The 21,262-nt window shown below is 38.3% G+C and overlaps 1 protein-coding gene across 12 annotated transcripts in view; it reads left to right on the top strand.

Moving 5' to 3' along the window:
* The window catches only part of PAG1 (phosphoprotein membrane anchor with glycosphingolipid microdomains 1), a 110,617-nt gene extending 98,681 nt beyond the window's left edge, over positions 1-11,936 (top strand). For all 12 annotated transcript variants that reach the window (XM_042464763.1, XM_042464761.1, XM_042464762.1 and 9 more), the window contains 3 exons: positions 2,714-3,306; positions 5,091-5,150; positions 8,434-11,936. In XM_042464763.1, coding sequence (XP_042320697.1) covers positions 2,714-3,306; positions 5,091-5,150; positions 8,434-8,784 — 1,004 coding nt within the window. In that variant the 3' untranslated portion in view covers positions 8,785-11,936. The remainder of the gene's footprint in view (positions 1-2,713; positions 3,307-5,090; positions 5,151-8,433) is intronic.
* The last annotated feature ends 9,326 nt before the right edge of the window (positions 11,937-21,262 follow it).

The following is a 21,262-nucleotide window of genomic DNA, read 5'->3' as shown; positions in this document are numbered from 1 at the left end:
CACTACATCAAGTGTGGCAGCAAGAACACAGCAAGTCAGGTTTTCCTGTGCAACTCTCTACCTAGTGCCTCACTCTGATAGATCCTCAGATCAGCCATGCAAGTACATCAGAGCAGCTGTCTACCCAATGTCTTGTTCTGAGGTTGTCCTTGGAACAAGGCAATGGGTACATTTTGTGGAAATCTATGATTGTCAGAGAAAACAGCCTTTGTAGTTTTTTTCCACTTTTTTGAAAATGATCTTAGGTTTTGGTCCCTGAATCATGTCATTCAATTATAAAGAGCAGTGCTACCCTGAGGTAATATGAACATATTAGTCTCCTCAGTAAACTGGAAAGCTATAAAAGTCCTTAATGATTTAGTTCGGCTGTTGTGAAGGTAATTGAAAACTGAGTGAGTCTCCCTGCTTGGCCAAACATTGGAAATGATACTAACTTTTAAAAAAAAAAAGTCTGAAAACTTTTACTGACTCAAAACTACACATAAAGCATACTTGTGTTCTGTGTTTCCACATCTCCATATATTTGGCCTGAGTTTTAACTGTTTAAAGACAAATGCTAGCATTAAGGAAAAGGAAAGAGAAAGAGCTGGCAGGCAGTGAAATCAGTAGTATGCATAAGGCTTGTCGAGAGTTTGGTTCTGTGACAGAAAACAAGCAATACATTTGTAATCCTTTGATTGCAGAATGTCTCCTCTGGTTATATTACTATTTCTGGAAACCCAACACTTGCACACATGTATGCAAAGAGATTCTCCCTCTTCACATTATTGTGGGAAGAGGATCTATGCATTAAATGGAACAGTAGAGAGTTGCATGCTTGGCCCTTCTGAATCATGAACAAATGCCCTTTTCAACACATGTTGTCCTTTCACATGATTCATGAGTGAAGGAAACTGATGTGTTCAGTGTGATTATGTGACCTTTGGATGTACGTATGGACCAAAGTCAATACATACTTGTGCAGTTCTTTGACTATATCCCCTAGATATAGGTAAAGATAAAGGTAGTAAAAAAAGTTTTATTTATTGTAAGTTTTATATAATCCCTTGAGATGAATGTCTAGTCATAACCGACTGTAGGGTGTGGTGCTCATCTCCATTACTAAGCCGAAGAGCCAATGTTGCCCAAGGACTATTCTGTTACCTCCCCACCAAAGTGGTACCTATTTATCTACTTGCATTTGCATGCTATCAAACTACTAGGTTGGCAGAAACTGGGACTAATGACAGGAGCTCACCCCATCTTGCAGCACTCAGGCCTTGATTCTCAGAATTGGCATCTTAACCACTAAGCCACTGCCCCCTAGTTATGCTTAGCTTTCAATGTCTTTGTTTTTTCCTAATTGTCAACAAGTCCGATTTGGCTCATGGTGACTCTGTAAATGAGGCCCCTCCAAGACACCCTGACACGAACAAGCCTTTAAAAGAAAGTGAAGGGTGAAGATTTTTTTTTCTCCTGCAGCATTCAGATCAATTCTATATTTATTTATTTCAAAGGATGTGCTCTCATTGCCACTTGTACATACTTTGTATTCTTTTAAAGGGTCTCTAGGCCTTTCTTCCAGCCAGTCTTCAATGGGGTTCACAAAGAAATGCAGTGCAACTGAGACTGAGAGACAGGGAAAAGGTCCAGTTAAAAATTGCAATTTAAAAGATGACATAAAAAATTAAGTGTCAAAGATAGTGTTTTTGAATTTGATGCCCTTCAGAGATGTTGGGCTACAATTCCCATCAAGACAGGAACTATTGTCCAACACATCTGAAGGCAACCAACTTCAGAAAGGCTGTCATTGATAATTAAAGTTATGTTTACCTGGTTATAATGACAACAAATTGAGTGCTGTCCAATTATTCTCTGGAAGAATTTTCCAGAACAGAAATGCCAGTACTGAAAATATCCTGTCTTCAATTGTCAGTCTTTGCTCTCCAAAGGTATGGAAGGGGCAGGTTCATCTCTTCTACAAGGTCTTTATTAAATGGGGCAAACAAGCTATATTCCTGCATCTGATTTCCTTCCTGCCTTGCCTAATGCAGTGCTAGCATTAGGACTGGTTAAGTGATGGTGTCCTGACCAAAATAACTTTGTAAGCTAAGTTAAATGCATAAGGATAGTATTGATAAGTGAATGTAAGTCAAAATAACTTTGAACAACTGCAACACCTGAAGACAGAGATACCATTATTTAAGTAACGAACCATTGTCTTTTGATAATTTTATGCACACTTCTTGCCAAGTGGTGTTGGATTTAAATTGAAAGTCTGGGGGCAATTAAGATGTCTAGGAAGGGATGTTTCTTCCATTCTTGCCTCCTCTATTTTTATAAGGGTTCTTTTGGACAAGAAAATCACTACTTGTAGTTGATCAGAACATTATCTAATACCTGTTTCAAAGAGTTCAGAATTTGTAAATGCAGCCCCTTCGAAATGAGCTTACTCTGTCTTGAATCTTCCAGTTCTTTGTCGCTGTTAATTTCATCTTCCCTTACTCAAAATAGCAAACTGAACAGTACCACTAGTAGTCCAGTTAGCAGAGGCATTATTGTCTTGTATATATTTTGTCCCACAAGATTTACCATTTAGTCTGATGTGGCATTCTGGTTTCTGCAACAGAAAAAATATGTATTTTTATGATAGGCATGTGTTGACCATGTGGACCTGAAGTTCTACCTAGTTGCTTATCCTATTCATACATATATATATATATTTCCCTCTTAGTTCTCTCAGAAGATAGCACAACTGCTTGTATCCAGCCTTATGAAGAAGTGCAAACATCAGTTACTGATCTGTTGGAACCACAAGACAGCTTGGGAAGGTCTTTAAAATGTCATCAGAGCAGAGAGCTACCTAGAATTCCCCCAAATAATGCCATAGAAACTATTTTGTCTACTAGAAATACAGAAAATGATCAGAGTCTGGGAATGGAAGGGCCTTATGAAGTGCTGAAAGACAGCTCCTCCCAAGAAAATATAGTTGAAGACTGTTTATATGAAACTGTGAAGGAAATTAAGGAGTTGGGAGCAACATCCAACACAGAGAAGAGCAAACCAAAAACTGCAGTGGTTGTTAATGGAAGACTAGACCATGTTCTGGCACACAAGGTTGAATCAGCTGAGTATGCCTCAGTTGACAGAAATAAGAAAAGCCGACAGAGTGCTAATTCAGAGAGTCCTCTTAGCAGCACTCCAGATGTGGAGGATGAGCCACCACCTCCAGTACCCCTGAAACTCCTTGATGAAAATGAAAACGTGCAGAAGAAGGAAGCCAAAGAGGAGGAAGAAGTGGCAGAAGGACCTAGCGAACCTGACAAGGTACACCTTATTTTTTAATTTTTATTATAAAAACATTCAGTTGTTGAGAATAGTTTCCAATGTTTATATACCTGTAATGACAAATACTTTCCATTATGATGAATGGATGGAGATAAAAGTGAAATTTCTTCATTTACCAAAGGTGGTAGGAGTTTTTTGGTAACTTTTTATGACTTAAAATAATAAAAAGTATGATGATTTTATGAACAGGAACAATAGGTACACTACAACCTCCATATCTGCAAAGTTCTATGATATGCTTGGGCTGGAAGTAATTTGTCTCATTGAAAATAATAAGGTTCTCTGTTATCCATGATTTCAGGTAGCCATGGGGAAGGGGGTCTTGGAATGAAACCCTGTGAATACAAGGATCATATTGTATACCTATGTGCTTTAACTGTGGGCCTGTACAGACAGGCCAAAATAAAGCTGCTTCGGGTCACTTTGGAGGAATGCTGTTTAAATGACACGCACATTATAAGAGGACAGAAGCTGTGCCAAAGCTGTGCTCCAATCTTTAGGACTGAAATGTGGCTTTGGCATGGCTTCCAGCCTCTTAGGACATATGCGTCATTTAAACAGCATAGTCCAAAGTGACCTGAAGCAGCTTTATTTTGGCCTGTCTGTTCGGGCCCTAAGTTACTTACACATACACACACACACACACACAAAGGATATATGTGAGATAATGTTCTAATGTTCTAATAGCTACTTTAGGGAAGGATATTGTATGTGTTTAGTGGCTATATTATAATTTGGAGTTATAAAATGTTTGTAAATATTTGCATAATGATTTTTCCATTATTGTGAGTACAAAAGATTTATCACTTGCCAACAAGTTGTTAATTAGTTTGTTTTTTATTTTAAAATATTCCAGTCTTGTTCAAGAGTCAAAGCAGCTCATACAAGTGTCATCAATAACTAGCCCTTAAACACTAAAAGGAAGGAACCAGTAAGAATCTTGGACCTGAAATAAATGACTTCTGATTAAGAATTCAAACTCTTTGACCTCTAGAGAGCTACTCCTAATCAATGTAAAGATACTGAGCTAGATAGACCCATATTTTGCTTTAGTATGAGAGAGCTTTATAGATTCATTCAAACACAGAGAGAGAGGGGGGGGGGGAAGATTGAGCATATAAAACGCAGTATGTTGGGATAATTTTGTTGCATAATTTAATATTAATGGGTTAATATTGATATGTATTAGTAGATATTAACAGATTTGCTCTCTCTATAGAATGAACTCTTGCTCAGTGGAATACATTTTTCCATGCAAAATGTTTCCAGTTCAGTCTTTGGCATCTCCAGGTAGGGCTGGAAAGTTGCCCATCTGAAAATGCAGAGAGTCCATTGCCAATATTGAGCCAGATGGACCAAGGGGTTCTGTTCTATATTGTGTTTGAGGACTAGATATACCACGATTGTCTTTTTGAAGAAGCTTGCTAAATATCACACAGAAGAGCTGACATCATTGTAGTGATTTATACATGTGTAAATACTGTTTTGGACAGATCAGAGAAGGCAATTCACTTGATATGACCTATAAACTGGAGGACATGACCTATAAAACCCTATACAACTTGGATCCAGACTATTTGAAAGCCCTTGCCTCCCCATACAAACCTACCAGAGCTTAACTATCATATCTATTATGGTCCAGAGATCGAACACAATCAAATTCACAAAGTATAAAATAAACTAAAAGTATAATGAACAATTAGTCAATTAATAGAGACAGAGTTTTTCCTCGTTAATAAGAATTGCTTTTCTCTCTTTTTCAGAGGCTTAGTTCATTGTCTTACAAATCTCGGGAAGATGACCCATCACTTACAGAAGACGAGGTGGGTTGCTCTTTGCATGAATTATACCATAACTACTTTAACCAGAATAAGTGTTGTAAAATTAACAGTTTGATAATTGTAGACAAATCTATAGAGGAAAATACAGCCAAAACCACAAAGGCTTGAATTCAATTCTTAGTCCCAAATAAAATAGCTTCATTGAATCATTGGACGTTACCCAGATATTAACTTATCAATGAGTGGGACTGCTTTAGCTGGAATTTAGGTTTTAGCCTTTTTATTGGATCCATGTTTACATACCAAAGCACTGTTTTCAGTCTTACAGTTGAACAGTGCATTTTTCACTTGCTAGTTCTGCACTTGGGACTCACATCATGGGAATTTAAGAAACCCTAGAATTGATAAGGAGGCCATGACACTGTAGATCAATAGACGTGTAGATGGATTTCTACTTTGTTTCCTCTTGTTCTTACTGTAATGCTCTTGTTCACTCTGTACAGTGGGCAGTTGTGTCCCTGCTGTGAGCAGTCTATTGAGGGAATCACTGTATGAACTGAAAGAAATCATTTGGTAGCATGAGCTTTCGTAGACTTGAGCCTACTTCCTCAGATTCATGTACGTAGTGGAGAATCCAGAGGCAGACCTATATAAGCCTGTACAGAGCTCTGTATGTTTGTGTGTGAGAATGCCAATTCACATTCAAAACATTGTGAGTATGGAGATGAGGTGACCAGTTCAATTTTAATTACGGTTGTTGGGGGACAAAGGCAGGAGGAAAGCTGTTGCATAAAGTGTGGGAAACACTACATTCCCTTTCTGTTCCCCACACTACATTCCAAAATCCGTTCATATGAATATCATCTCTTCTTGGCTTTGTGCATCAGTCTTCCTCCTGTTTTTCTCTCTCAATAACCTTTTAATTAGTCTCAAAGGTGCTACAAGATCCCTTTGTATACAATATTGATAACATGGACTTGAACTTCAATACTACTGTACTGTAGTATTGCAGTACTACAGTACTACAAATTTTTGAACAAATTACAAATGAAATACAAATATACTCTATGGTCCAAATCCAATTGTTCAGTCTCAACTAGAACAGCTCCACTGAAACAATGCCAACTTGGCAAGTCAACACTTAGGTAAGTCCCATTGATTCACTCGATCCTCTAGGGTCCAAAACACACTGCAGCAATAATCCAGTTTGAGACTGCTTTAACTGTCCTGGCTCAATGCTAGAGAATTCTGGGAACTGTAGTTTTGTGAGACATTTAGCCTTGCGTGTCAGAGGCTTCTGGTGCCATAATAAACTACAATTCCCAGGATTCCCTAGCTCTGAGCCAAGGTAGTTAAAGCTGCCCCAAACTGCATTATTTCTGCAGTGTGTTTTGGACCAAGGTGGCACTAACAATTGGATTTAAGTTGGGGTAGGCAACTTTAGAAAGCATGGGTGCCACTTTTTTGCTCCCACGACTTACTAAAGGCAGCTCAAGTCCTGAAAATATGGGGGGGGTCAAAACTGGAAGAAACGAGAACTTCATTTCTGGTTTTGTTTTGGACAGTTTGTTTTGTTTTTAAACTAGTGCTTCTGAGAAGGAGTGAGAATCTTACTATATATATTTTAAAAATAATTTCTTTTTAGAATTGCACAACAAGCAAATCAATCCCTACCACTAATCCACCCCAAAGGTTATAATTATAACAAGATGTCCAATATAGTCATGTACATACAATATCAGTTCATCTATAAACAATAATATCTAATTATCTGTCTGTTTGTATGTAGTCTCGATTACTAATCACTCAATTTCTATAATATATTAATATCTGTATGCCAGAAATCCAGTTGGAGGCCCATCTTCAGCATTCATTTTTGAAAATAATAAAAAGTATACTTGTTTGCGACAAAGTTATCTTCAGTTATTTTCTCATAATATAAAAAGGCTTTAGTAATTTTTCTGCAAGTGCAACTGACCATATCCTATTAAGACATCTATGAAATGAAAGTGGAAATTTTTCTACATCCTGGCAATCTTTCTGGAAACCTTTTTTGGTGAGAAAACATGGTTTGAAGGTGGATGGATGGAAGAACTGTGGAGTAAGGGGGGGAGGCCTGTTAAGCTGTACTTTCCCCACTTAGGTGAATGAAAGATTTTAAGGCCAAGATCAAAATCTTTGGAGTCACATGGACCAAGCACATTCCATCTGGAATCCTGTTGGTGCACTACGTGGGATAATTACACTAGCATAGGAGGTGGTTGGAGTAGGAGGAAAAGAGCCATGGGTGCAACAACCATGAAGGAAGTAAAGCCCTGGAGAAATTGGCTGTTTAGAGCCAGTGCATTTTTGCCTGTATTCTCTGTGTGATTCTTGAGATAGTACATTTGCTAGCATACTGTACCAACAGGTTTTGGGCATCCAAATGTATGTTGCTTTTTATTTTTTTTAGCACAGAATATATTTCAGAAATGGTCCACTGGCATGTCCAGAGATCTTTCAATCTGCTTGAAGTTTGAAGTCAAACTATATAGATTGAAGTCAAACTATATACCATGCTCACTGCAGATATGCTGCCCAAAATAGCTCACTGAGTTCTCTTGGCCCTTAACTGTAATACAGTCAGCCCTTCTTATACACAGATTTTTTATACACGGATTCAAGTTTGAAAATGTTAAAAAAAAAGTATAAATTTCAAATATCCAACCTTGATTTTCCATTTTTTATATGGGACATCATTTTGCTATGCCATTATATTTAATGGGACTTGAGCATCCACGGATTTTGTCATCCACAGGGGATCTTGGAACCAAACCCCAGCGTATAACAAGGGTCCACTGTATATATAATGATTTAATCAAGCGATAGCCATCCTTTATTGTAATTTGTCTACAAAACATACAAGCATTGTTAAGCAATAGTTTTGTGTAGGTTTTTCGGGGTATGTGGCCATGTTCTAGAAAAGTTTATTCCTGACGTATCACCAGCATCTGTGGCTGGCATCTTCAGAGAATGCTTGCCTGGAATCCTTGCCTGGAATGCTTGCCTGGAACAACTGTGGGAGTTGTTTGTTTATTATGAACCAGGATATTTAGCCATAAAGTACATGCCCACAGTGCTCATTCAGCATCTAGTAAACCATAGAATCACAGAGCTGTAAGAGACCACAAGGGCCATCCAGTCCACATTTTACATATTGTTACATATATATTGCTTGTAAATCATAAAACAGCAGTGAATTATAAAACAGTGGCATCAGGAAAAGCTATGTTGATTTTAATATGCTTAATTTATTTTTTTATTTTTCCTATCTACCTTGCTCTAGATTTCAGCAATGTACTCCTCTGTAAATAAGCCAGGGTTGGCCACCAGAGACTTGGAGTCTACATACACCTGTATTCCAGAAACCGTACCTCAAAAGTCACCATCTATTTGCAGTGCCCTCTATGCTAGTGTAAAAGACTTGGAAAATACCCCAAACTTTACTGCCTTTCCTCAGTCAGGAGAAAGACTTAATGGGGAATTAGAGCCAGACTATGAAGCCATTCAGACTGTACATCGTGAAGAAGACAGAAATGGTTTGGTCCACAACAGCAGCCAATCAGGTCTCTCACAAGAGAATGACTATGAGAGTATTGGGGACTTACAGCAAAACAAAGATGTCACAAGGCTTTAATGAAGTCAAACACAAGTTTGTGGGGACTGGTTTTATCAGCATGAGCATCAGGAGATCCATGCTGGACTCACTCCACATCTTTATCACTTTTACACTTGACTCACAGTTGAACATATGAAATTGTGTCCATGGAAAAGGAAGCATTTCATTGGAAGTGAAAGGTGATACAAAATCTCAACATAGGGTGTCTGATCAGTGATGGCTGCTTCAAACATGGCAAAGGATCTTGTAGATGCAACCTCACTCTGCAGAGTGTGAAAAGGGCAGTTGTTCCTTTTGAAAGACAGAGAGACGCCAAGTAGAAAATGAGCATTTAGAAAGAAAAGACTTTATACATATTTCGCCAAAATGTACAATGTTAGTTGATAACATCAAGACCACAGTAGAAAAGCAGTATTTGGTAAAAAGTGCCATACTTATTACTTGCTGTACTTGCCAGGGCTGGGAATTAATGCTGGATTGCATATTCCATCTTACTTAGCAGAGCCAATGTTGAAGAATGCTGGGAGTTGCAGTTCAATCACATCAAAAGGGCTGCATGATTCCCATCCATGCTCCATACAGAGAGCATGGTGAGGAAGGGAACATGCACATTCATGCTATTATTTTAAAAATCACTTTTCATTTTTCACTTTTCTTTAAAACATTATATTGTCATTCATTTCAAACACTTTTATAACATTGGACGGGAAGATGTAAACATTCTTAGGTCGCAAGTCTGCATGACGCAGCATAGTGTAGTAGTTTCCCATAAGGAACTGTGGTATGCTGAGCTGTTTATTATTCTTTCTGGACCTACCATGGACTTCCAAGGTCCTCCAGAGGTCTCAGCAGCTGCTTACAGGGACATAGCCAGACACTATATAATCCAATCCTCTTCCTTGCTCTCTCAGAATGGGGCAGGGGTTGTGGTGGCTGGTATGCACAGTATTTCCTGACTTCAAATTAATGGCTATTTTTTTAGTAAGATGTTTAATACAGCCATGGGGACTTCTGGCATTGACGTAAGCATGCAATCCTGACTTTAAATACCTTTAGCTTTGTCTTTTTCTGAAGAAGTGGAAAGAACATATCATTGCATAGAACGAAAATTGTGTTTGTGAGGGATCTGCTAGTCAGTTTCTGTGAAACAACAGTAAATATGTTTGAAGGTAGTTTACATTTGCTCTGTTGTAGTCTGTACAATATTGTCATTCTTAACTGATCTACTCTTGAATTAATCATTCTGTCCATTCTTTAGCATCATTTATCTCACTGTTTGCAATCTTTTACACACAATCACTTTTGCCTTGGATATTTACTAGATTACACAAACAGGCTGCAAACTTTTGCATCAGATGCACTTCCCACACAAGCAGGTATTTCAATCATGTTTAAGAAATACCTTTTTAGATGAAATAATAAGTAAAATTATAGTTAACCATAGAGTCTGGAGTGTTATGGTAATATGGCCATTTTTGGAGATAACAGTATTCAAGATATTAGCCTAAAGCAGGTTATAAACATTAAGTTGCTTAATTAAAATGAAATTTCAGGCTAAAAAAGGTGAGGGTTGCTAACATATTCAGACATTGGTTTCAATTTTGTTTTGGTTTTCATTCTCAGAATCACTGGGCAACACTGACACTCACCAAGTCAACTTCATGTTGGAACTAAGAAACTTTTAGCTATTTGCTGGCATTGAACTTCCTTCTCTATATCCAGGCAAAAATTTCAGAAAGCTTTTAGTCTTTTAGCAACATAAAGTAACCATTCTTTTTGTGCAGGCTGCAGAGACACGCAATTTTGTGTGAGCCCCGAAAATAGTTGTATGGTTTTCATTGTGTTGATGCAGCTATTTTGTAAACAGTTTTTCCTATTATCCATACAGCAGAATTATCATATGACCATGAGAAAATGTGCTTTGGATAGCCTTGCATATAGACAAATGGAAGTCAGTTTCCAAAATGTCACAGCTTGCCTTCTGATATTGTTTATAACTCCATAGATGTCACATGCCATAGTTGTCAACTTTGTTTTAGGGTAACTCATAGGATTTTCATGGCAAGATTTATTCAGAGGAAGTTTGCTATTGCTTTCTTCTTAGGTTGAGAGAATGCCACTTGCCAAGGTCACCCATTGGGTTCTGTGGCTGAAGGGAATTCCAGCCCTGGTCTCCCAAGGGAATACTAGTCCAACACGCTACCTCTATACCACACTAGCTCATATCCATATCACTGCTATCTAACTACAGCTGTAACAGTGTGCATTGAGTGGGGAGGAGGAATGCATTTTCTCCAAAATTTGTTCAGCTGATTCACAGAGCTGACAAAGGGTGTAGCTTTTAAGGGCTCCCTGCATGTATTAAAGCATTTTTGTAGCACTAAATATTGTAACATGTGAGTGAGAGTGAAGCATCTCCAAACATTCAGAAGGATGTGGCGGACATGCTGTAAGGAGGTGAGGAATGCATGAAATAGCTTTATGCATTAAGGGCAACCTTGGAAAGAAAAAAAATAACCCATTCTTGTTCTCTAGATTCTTTCTGGAGCTACTTTTTCCAGAAGATACACTACAGCTGACTTGCAGCCTTATCCCAAACATCCTTTCAAGTTGTATGAACATCAGTGATATCAACTGCCATGTCATAATTTGGTCACATTAACCTGCTATAGCATGATTTGAGTGCCTGTCAACTAAAGCAGGCTTTCTTTACATTACATCCAGCAACTGGAGCCCATTTCAAATGCTCTCTATCTGACTGGTTGGCTATAGCAATGTTTTAGGCATCTTGCTTCAGGCATCATTCCTACTGAGTGGAAAGCATCATCCATAGTATTACCAGGTACTCCAGGAGTCACTTAAGGCATCATATCTGTCCTGTGTTGGTGATCCATGGATGAAGCCACCCTAAGCATTACAAGTGCAAATTCTCTCCCATATGGAGATTTCTTCATGTGGCAGTTGTAGCATTTAAACTGAAGACTTGAAACGTCAGTACATGAGCCATTATTGGACAGAATGGTGATCTTGATAATGTCAACTGTCATGGCTTTCCAGACAAATATGCTTGCGTATACATCTGGGAACTGAAATTTCAAGATGAAATTGAGTTACAACACATTTTCCATAGAAACCTTAAAGAGCAAATGTATTAAAGTTCTTTACTGCTGTTTGCTGGTGTTTTTTTGTTTAACTGACCCTCAAAAAGTGATGTACAGTGTTTGCTTATATGTTTCAGTTGGCCAATTCACACAAGTGCTCCCAACATCCATGTGAATAAAACCTGCAAGAGGAGCTGGGCTAGCCCCTATTACCCATTCATTCAGAGGGTATGGGCTCTCCAGACATGCTAGTTCTACTGTAATGGCAGCTGGTTATGTGCTGCCTATGTTTCCTCAGGGAAATCCACCATCTGTGAAATCTGGACAGCTTCTAATAATGGTTCTACATCAAAGTTTATGTGGTGCTTTCTCTTAACCTCCATTAATATGGTGTTTTATAACATATTTTAAATAGTTACCATTTTTGTATGTTGCTGAAAGCAAATGTTTATATTTTGTTAGATCTTTTTGAATAGCTATCTTAGACTGCTGCTGCAAAAACACAAAACAAAGTGAAGAATCTTCAGGTACCTTAAAGACTAACACGTATTATTTGACATAAACTGTCATGGACTTGAGCTACATCATAACTCCATGCTGCTTAGTTTAATTTCATTTTAATGTTCACTTTTTTGTATGTTTTTACCTTGAGTCCCAGTTTTGAGAGAAAGGCAGGATGATGAAGATAATGTTGATGATCAGATGAGGGAAATTGGTGTTCAGAAAAGTTTATATCAAATAAAATGATTAGTCTTTAAGGTGCTATAAGATTCTGTGTTATTTTAATGGAAAGAGCAGTTAGTTCCCTTTAGAAATTCTGCATAGCTTGAGACCAAATCCTCTCAAGACACTTGTATAACTGGACCACCAAAATAAGGCTGTTTTTTTAGTGAAATGCTCAGAAAATTGAATTTCTCCACTAGATGTTCAGTTGTTGTATGCTGTCTATGTGTTCTGATGTTATCCCATATTCTATGAGCATATCAATTTTGTGAAACAGAATTTTCTAAAACTGAAAGATAAACCAAGACACATAGATGATTCTAGAAGATATTTCCACAGAGCTTTGATCTTGAGTCAATGCATTTTATAATTTTGTCTGTTTTGACATATCTATGAAAAGTTTTTGCCAGAGATTGGATATATGCACTGATTATTGAGTCTTGAGACGATGGTGATTTTTTCCATCTACCTAAGCAGTATTGGCTTCCTTTTCTCCATGATCCAAATACAGATTCAATACAGAAACATTTCTGTAACATCTAATTTGGTACCCTAGTATCTCTTAGCAGGAAAGGAAAAGACCTGAAGCAGCTACTGTCAGGTTAGATGGAGCAAGAATATGTCAGACCAGTGGAAAACACACACACACACACACATATACACACCTTCATATAAGAAAGTAGCAACAATTCTAAATTTAATTAATTAATAAATTCATATAAATCTGAACAAGTTGCTTGCTATATCTAAAGACTAATAAATGCAACTGTAAAAAACCCAAATAAAATCCTAATAAAACAGTCACTCCTGAGATTTGAAAATCAGAATTTTTCTCCCATGAGAAGTGAACTAGAATCATGGAATCGTACAGTTGGAAGAGACCGCAAGGGCCATCCAATCCAACCCCCTGCCATGCAGGAAATCACAATCCAAGCATCCCCGACAGATGGCTATCCAGCCTCTGTTTGAAGACCTCTAAGGAAGGAGACTCCACTACACTCCGAGGAAGGAGTTTGTTCCACTGTCGAACAGCCCTTACTGTCAGGAACTTCCTCCTAATGTTGAGCTGGAATCTCTTTTCCTGTAGCTTGCATCCATTGCTCCAGGTCCTGTTCTCTGGAACAGCAGAAAACAAGCTTTCTCCCTCCTCAACATGACATCCCTTCAAATATTTAAACGGGGCTATCATATTACCTCTTAATCTTCTCTTCTCCAGGCTAAACATCCACAGCTCCCTAAGCTGTTCCTCTTAGGGCATGGTTTCCAGACCCTTCACCATTTTAGTCGCCCTCCTTTGGACACGCTCCTTTTTTAATTGTGGTGCCCAGAACTGGACACAGTATTCCAGGTGGGGCCTGACCAAAGCAGAATAGAGTGGGACTATTACTTCACTTGATCTAGACACTATACTTCTATAAAACTAAGTTCTTCCACTTCAAGTGAAGTTGTCTGAGTGCTGAATCATCCACTTGTTTCAGATAGTACATCATGGTGGACCCACCTTAGTCTCACCTTATGATTCCAAGATCCCTTGTAACTTAAGATACAACTCTGTGTGTGTATGCATGTGCGCCTTCAAATCACCTGCCAACTTATGTGGACCCCAGGAATTTCATAGCATTTTCTTAGACAAGGAGTACTCAAGAGTTGGCTTTTGCCAATTCCTTTGAAATATAGTCTACAATATCTGGTATTCTTTTGTGGTTTCCCGTCCATATAATAACCAGGGCTGACCTTGTTTTATACAGTGCCCTTTTTGACCTGACAGCAGTTCACAACAACCAGCCCTAAAATGTACTGCATTTTGAACTGGTTAGCTGTATTTAATACATTTTTAGCCTGTTTAAATTATTTTTATTGGTTGGAATGATGTTTAATTGTTTGCATGGATTTTGCTTATATGCCACCCTGAGATGTTTTACTATAGGGCTGGACAGAAACATTTTCATGAAAAGAAATGAGATTCTCTTTTCTGCTTCAATCTTCCTTGTGAAGTTCCCCAGCCACATAGGGTTCTCTGTCTGGAACCGTAACAGGACAGAAAAGCTGCTGGAGAGGGAGTGTGCTTCTCTGCTCTAATTTACTCTCCCCTAAAGCATCTTTTCATCTTTAAATCTGCCAGTGCTTTGTTTTCCTCTGCTTCCACTTGCATTGGTCTGCAGGCATTTTTAGCTCCCCAGAGACATCTCATATGTTTGTTCTCCACTTGCAGTTTTATGCTGGATGTGATTCATGAAAATTTAGTTCAGTATTTCAAAGTACAATACCATGATAGCTCTCCTCCACAATACATCAGGTACTGTTAATTGTTTTTGCATTTTTATTTGTATTACAGTCAAAGACAGCAGTTGAGAAGAGAATATATTTAGGGGATGAGATTTTGTTTGTTCCTTTTCCAAAACGGTCATAAATTTGATAGAAAGCAGGAGAGGGATATGAATGGGGGCAGACCAACTCAAATCCCCCTAAGACTAGGCTGATTAAGAAAAATGATTAAGTAACTCTGAACCACCAATGTAATTGAGCACTCTCTGGAAATATCAATCAGAACTGTATGATTCTGCAATTAAAATATTAGTGCAGTGAGTGCATTTGAGCCCTTGGGAATAGCCAAGGCTGTATGCTATGTATCTTATGCACACGTACTTGAGAGTAAACTATACTGTGTACCATGTGGAGGAGATTTGTAAGTACACCTTGTACTTGTAAAAGTGTTCCTATTTATGGATTTTTAAAGTTATTTACTGTACAAAATTTTACATTCTTCTTATTTTTCCATTGCTTCCACTGTAGTCAGATTATTACTTGCTTCAGTTGGATGAGGATGAGGATGATTTTAATTAAATGTATTCCATGTTTTGACTGTTTTGTAAAAACACTCCTGAAAGTAAGCTTTCTGCTTATGTTCAGTCTCTCACCCACCCACCTTAAAAACAGTTCCAGGAGCCCTGGTAGAAGGTGAAACCACCAGCTTTGCCCATCTAAGCAGAAGGCTTTCAATGCTTCTCTCCTTATATGTTTTACTTGGGTATTGTTGCAGCGGGGGCTCCTCTTTTTTAATAGCCATTCAACAGCCAGGTATATCATCCTCTCCATCAGTGGTGGGCAATTCTGCCAATTCCAGAAGACAGCTTTCAACCCCCCTCCCGCCAAGTGGATGTATGCCCAAATAATTCTGTTTCTTTCCACTTCTCCAAAAAGTGACAGCAGCATCAATTTGAAGTGGAGGCAAGGGAAAACAAACATATTGGATGAGCTAAGGCTTTGGGGGAGGGCTTTTTTACTTGTTTGTGTGCATTTGGCGTAGGTTTAGCTATGATTTTTAAGGTAAAATTTGTCCTAAAATCATGCAAACAATTTTTTTTAAAAAACTAGGAACTCTGGGGAGCTGGCTTCACAGTCTGCAAATGTGAGGTCTGAAGGCCACATTTTCACAGTTGTACCTATTGCATCTAAAATAACTGAGATGTTTGAAATAGAAAGGGATGTGTTTCTGTAATTCTTATGAAAATCTGCAGCTTTCCCCATGTATTTTATGAAATACCAAAGTCTGAAAAATTCAAATATGAAATAAAGTGCAACTGACAGATTTTTCCATCTCCAACAAATACTAGAATCTGGGACAAAATAGGACATGGCTGTTGCCTTCCTGCTTATGAGCTTCTCAGAAAAGGAAGACCCATGGCATTGATGGTCTTTTGATCTGATCCAGCAGGACTATAATTTTAATCAAAAGGAGACCTATACACAATTATTTCACTGGTGTTTATTGACCTGTTTTTCTGGTTGTTCAGAGGAGATTTGTAGAGAAAACCCCTGATACACTATATCCTAGGATATTAGTGAGAGAATATCCTCAGCTGAAAGAACTTCTAGAGGTGTGACATTCAAAACACTGCCTCCAAATATCATCCATTCTGTTTAACTGTTCTCAACTAGTGCAGTTACATTAGCAAGAAGCTTCAAAGACAGCTTGCTGTCTGTTGTTGTTTACTCTTCCATCATCATCATCATCATGATCACCTAATAAAAGTAGTGGTTGTACTTAAGTCTTGAGTTTGTTTTATGGGTGATTTCCTTTTGATGTTGGGATACTGCTGTTATTGTCATTTCCAAATTATGGCGGCCATAAGGTGAAGCTATCATGGTGTTTTCTTGGTAAGAGTTGTTCGGAGGAGGTTTGCCATTGCCTTCCCGTGAGGCAGAAAGCATGTGACTTGCTCAAAGTCACCCAGTGGGCCTTATGGCCAAGCAGGGATTTGAACCCTGGTCTCTAGTCCAGTGCTCAAACCACTACACCATGCTGGCTCTGTCTTTCCCAATATGCTGTGCTAGGATTCTCTTCTTTTACATTCAAGTTACAATAGAGATATACCATTTTCACCAGACAAATATTGGCAACCACATGCGATGGATGACAGTGAACAAGGATCCTGCTGGTGTGAATGCCCAGCTGACATTAGATGCAATGCATACTCAACAATGGCTTCAGTATATATTTCACCAAGACTGCCATACTACATTTCTGCATTCTTGCAAGGCAGAATTACATTATTTTATTCATACCTTATCTTTAAACTAAAAAAAAAGAGTAATCAAGCCATTTGACAGATTTTTAAAAAGACATTAAAAACAAACAAACAAAATCTAGATTTAACACACATTTAAAACACAATTAAAACAGCCAATTAGATCCACTTCAATATTTGATCAGCCTACATGCAAAAAACCTGTTTGGTTAAAAGATATTTGACTGCTAGCAGAAAGACAATTGAGGGGGAGCCAGCCCAGCAATCCTTGGCAGAGACCGGCAGAGAGTAGCCACTGAGAAGGTCACCTCCTTTTTAATAATACACTATTATCCCGCCCCCCCCCAAATATCAAATACCTTTTTCCTCTTTAAGATGTCCTGTTTCTTGCCTTGTTGGATGGGCCTTGTATATATGTGTGTGAAAAAGAGAACTTACACAAGTATTGACATGAAATTGGGTTTGCACAACCTTGAGGTTTGGAATAAGGAAATGGGGTAACAAAAAAGTAATTTTAACAATTTCAGTTACCACTATGATGACACTCACTTTGCTTTGTTTAAAATATATGTTTTATTTGTTTGTTTGTTTGTTTTATATCCCACCATTCTCCCACCAATGAGACTGAAGGTATCTAACAACATATTTGAAACAATACAAATTAAAAGCTATACAAGACCATTAATAAAAATATAAATATAATAAAGTTAACATCTTGAACATAAAAAATATTAAAATGTATTAAAAGACTATATATAATCCCTTAAAACAGTACATCACAGCATTAAGAGCCCAACCCTGGTCAGTTTGTAAAAGTCTGAAGGCACTAAAATGTTTTGATATGTCAACAGGAGGAAAGCAAAGATGGGGCCTCTCTGGAGAAGGAGTTCCAAAGTCTTGGAGCTGCCACCAACAAGGCTCCTCTGTGTTTTCTTCCCACCAAACAGTCCTGATAAGGTAAGGTAGTGGCATAAAGAGAAGGACCTCTCATGACAATTATAGAGCTCCAATCGGTTAACAAAGGAAGATATGGTCCTTCGGATATATGAGTTTCTGAACATGCTAGCACTGGATACGAGTGAGTCACAGTAAAAATTCCCTCTTCTGATTTCCAAACTGCACCAAATTCCAGTCACCTGTCAACATCTTCCCAACCAGATACTCATCAAGTTTTTTGGACTACCACTCCCATCATATCCTGTTAACAGGAATAATGAAAATTATTCAAAGCATGTAAAGCAGAGGTAAGCAACTGTGACCTTCCAGATGTTTTTGAACTGTAAATCCTGTAAGTCTTCATTTCTGACTATGCTGATGGAAACTGTAGGCCAAATCATCATCATCACCACCACCATCATCCAGACACCTACTGTTTTCTGTTGCCTGGAAATTCACCAGGTAATATGAGCTTTCACCCCTAATTTCCAATATGACACTGCTTCTCATCTATACATGATTGATTCTCTTAATTCAACTTGATTAATAAAAAATCTTGTCATGTATTGGCTCTGGCTAGTCTCTCTTCTCACTTTGCCTGCTTTTCTTTCTGAGCTGCATGCTTTTCAAAGTACAATCATTGGTAGCTATGAAGGCAACGTAAAACTTCTAAAATCCCACTTCTCAGTGATGATACTAGGAATGTGTCAAGTGTATAGACCACACCAAGTGACACCGCCACTGGCCAGAGGATAGGCATCCAAGGCCCTTCCCCTAGAAAGAAAGAGAGTAGTCCCCTTGGCATACCACTCAACTTTAGGGGGTTAAGGTTTGTGAAACCACAGACTCTTGCCTTCCAACCTGTTTGGCTGTTTTCTGACACTCCTTGGGGTCTGGAGTGAGCTATTTGCTGTTATTTCCTCTGTCCTTGAGGGTGGAGAGTTTTTAGGAAGGCATTCTGTTTACTGTCTCAGCTGGAGGAGACAGCTATGACAGGATGCTGGGTTCCCTGGTGTGAGACCTTCCTCCTCACCCACACACCCCTCCCAGGGGATCCATCAACCATAATGATACCACTGCAGCTTCTTGCCTGAATCATTTGTCTTTCAGGGAGTGATTGGAGCAGATTAGAATTAAGATATACACAACATACAATTTTCACCCTTAGAACCAATGTTGGCTACAACGTGAACCTAACATACTCTCCAACTTTCCCAATCTGTCAGGGACAATCTTGATTTAACTTCTGTCATCCCAAATTTTCAAATGTCTCAGTTTCTCTCTCCTCCCACTTTCCCTCTTTGTCCATAAAAAAAGTAAAGATTTCCTCGTTGGCATGATTGTCTAATCATGTCCAGCTATAGGGGGTAATGCTCATCTCCATTTCTAAGCCAAGAGAGCCAGCGCTGGCAAAGACAACTCTGTTATCATTTGGCCAGCTTGACTGCACAGAATGCTGTTACCTTCCCATCAAACTGGTACCTATTTATCTACTTACACTCTTACATGCTTTAAAATTGGTAGGTTGGCAGAAGCTGGAACTAGTGATGGGGGTTCACTCCATCATTTGGCGCTTGGGTCTTGAACTGCTGATCTGCTGACCTTTGTATCTTAACAGCTAAACCATTTGTCCATAGCCTGCATCAATGTATGCAAAGTAAGCACAAAGTGCAAAAGTTGTTGACCCTCAATTAACTTATCAGAGGAGGGCAAAGGACCAAAGAGGAGAAGTTAAAATCTTACCTTTCCAAGGAGGCTCAGGATGCAGATAATTTTAGCTTGTGTTCTTCATTATCTTGTGTCATTTTGACAACATTCTGATGTTGCTTGGCCTCAACATCTGTGAAATGTTAGAGGGTATGACCTAAGGATTGCCATTCAACAATTAATTCTCCTTAAAATTCACCTATCTCCTAAGGCCACATACAGATGTTTTATACAAAGTCAGTCTAAGTAACTGAACTGGAGCTCCCCATGATTACATGAAGAAGCCTGCCTTAACAGCACTTACATGATTATTTCAACTGGAGATGCCAGTGACTAATGTGTTTTTATGAACAGGGATTTAAATCTTTGCTTATTTTATTCTTGCATGCAAGAACAAATAATTCCAAATGTTTTCTCCCTGCTGAGTGAAATTACAAAAAGTTTACACATTATATATGTAATCGTGCATGTGTTTATTGCATTTTAAACTTTTTTGGGGACATTTGTGCAAAAAAGGCACAATTTCATGTGCAATTTTGAGTTTTTGTAGACGAAAACCCTAAATGTTTTGCACGCTTTTTTCCAAAAAAGCCCACAAGAAAATTCTTTCTTGTTTAATACAAAAGTTGTGAGGCACATTTTCTTGTCAAGGATGAGAAAATCTTCAAATGTTCTTTACATGCTTCTTTCTGACTGTGTTATGATCCATTCTCTTAAGAAAAGGGGAAATAGTAACTATAACAGTGCTGCTTATTACACCTGGATGTGCACAGATTCCAGGGGCAACACTTTTTGGAAATGGATCACTGTTTACTCAGTTGGAACTCTGTAGTATTGGCCCAAAGAAAGGCCTTCCATAGTGTCAGAAAGCTGGCTAGGTTAGATATCTGCCTGATTAAAATCCACTTGTTTCTTATGTTATATGCATGGAAGGAAAATCTTATTTCACAGTGCTATTGAAGAAGATCTGTGTTGCTGGCCTCTTCCTTAGCACATACCTATGAAATATTTTAAAATTGCAGTTACATATAAAATCTAAAAACACACCATCTAGTAGCTGAACTTCATCCACTTTTTAAGTAACAGCTACTGGATTCATTGGGACTTGTACTTTGCACATAAATTAAAGGCACCTTACACATTTCTTGGGGGATGCCAACACATCTGTCTCTACAGAAGGAGAGAGATAAGGAGCTACAACATCTGTTGCAATGTCTAGTCAGAAGTCATCTCTAAAGTCATTTTGAAGAATCGCTCACAATGCATGCAGGGTCATGACACAGTAAAAATAAGGTAGCTTGGTCAGAGGTCTGAAAGTCTCTCCTTTCATTTTACACAGTGTTTCCAATCTTTGTGTAGCAAAGTATAAGTCTGAAAAATATGCTAGAAATCACTTGAAGATGTGTAGAAAACAGAACCATTGGTCATGAGATGAAGCTTTGCTTCTCCATGTATTAGCAGGTATGTCAATGTGTTTATATTACCATTCATACATCATGA

Source organism: Sceloporus undulatus, chromosome 4 (genome assembly GCF_019175285.1).
Source record: "Sceloporus undulatus isolate JIND9_A2432 ecotype Alabama chromosome 4, SceUnd_v1.1, whole genome shotgun sequence".
In the NCBI taxonomy this organism is placed as follows: domain Eukaryota; kingdom Metazoa; phylum Chordata; class Lepidosauria; order Squamata; family Phrynosomatidae; genus Sceloporus; species Sceloporus undulatus.
Note: the sequence above shows the minus strand (reverse complement) of the source record. Positions and strands in the feature narration are given on the sequence as shown.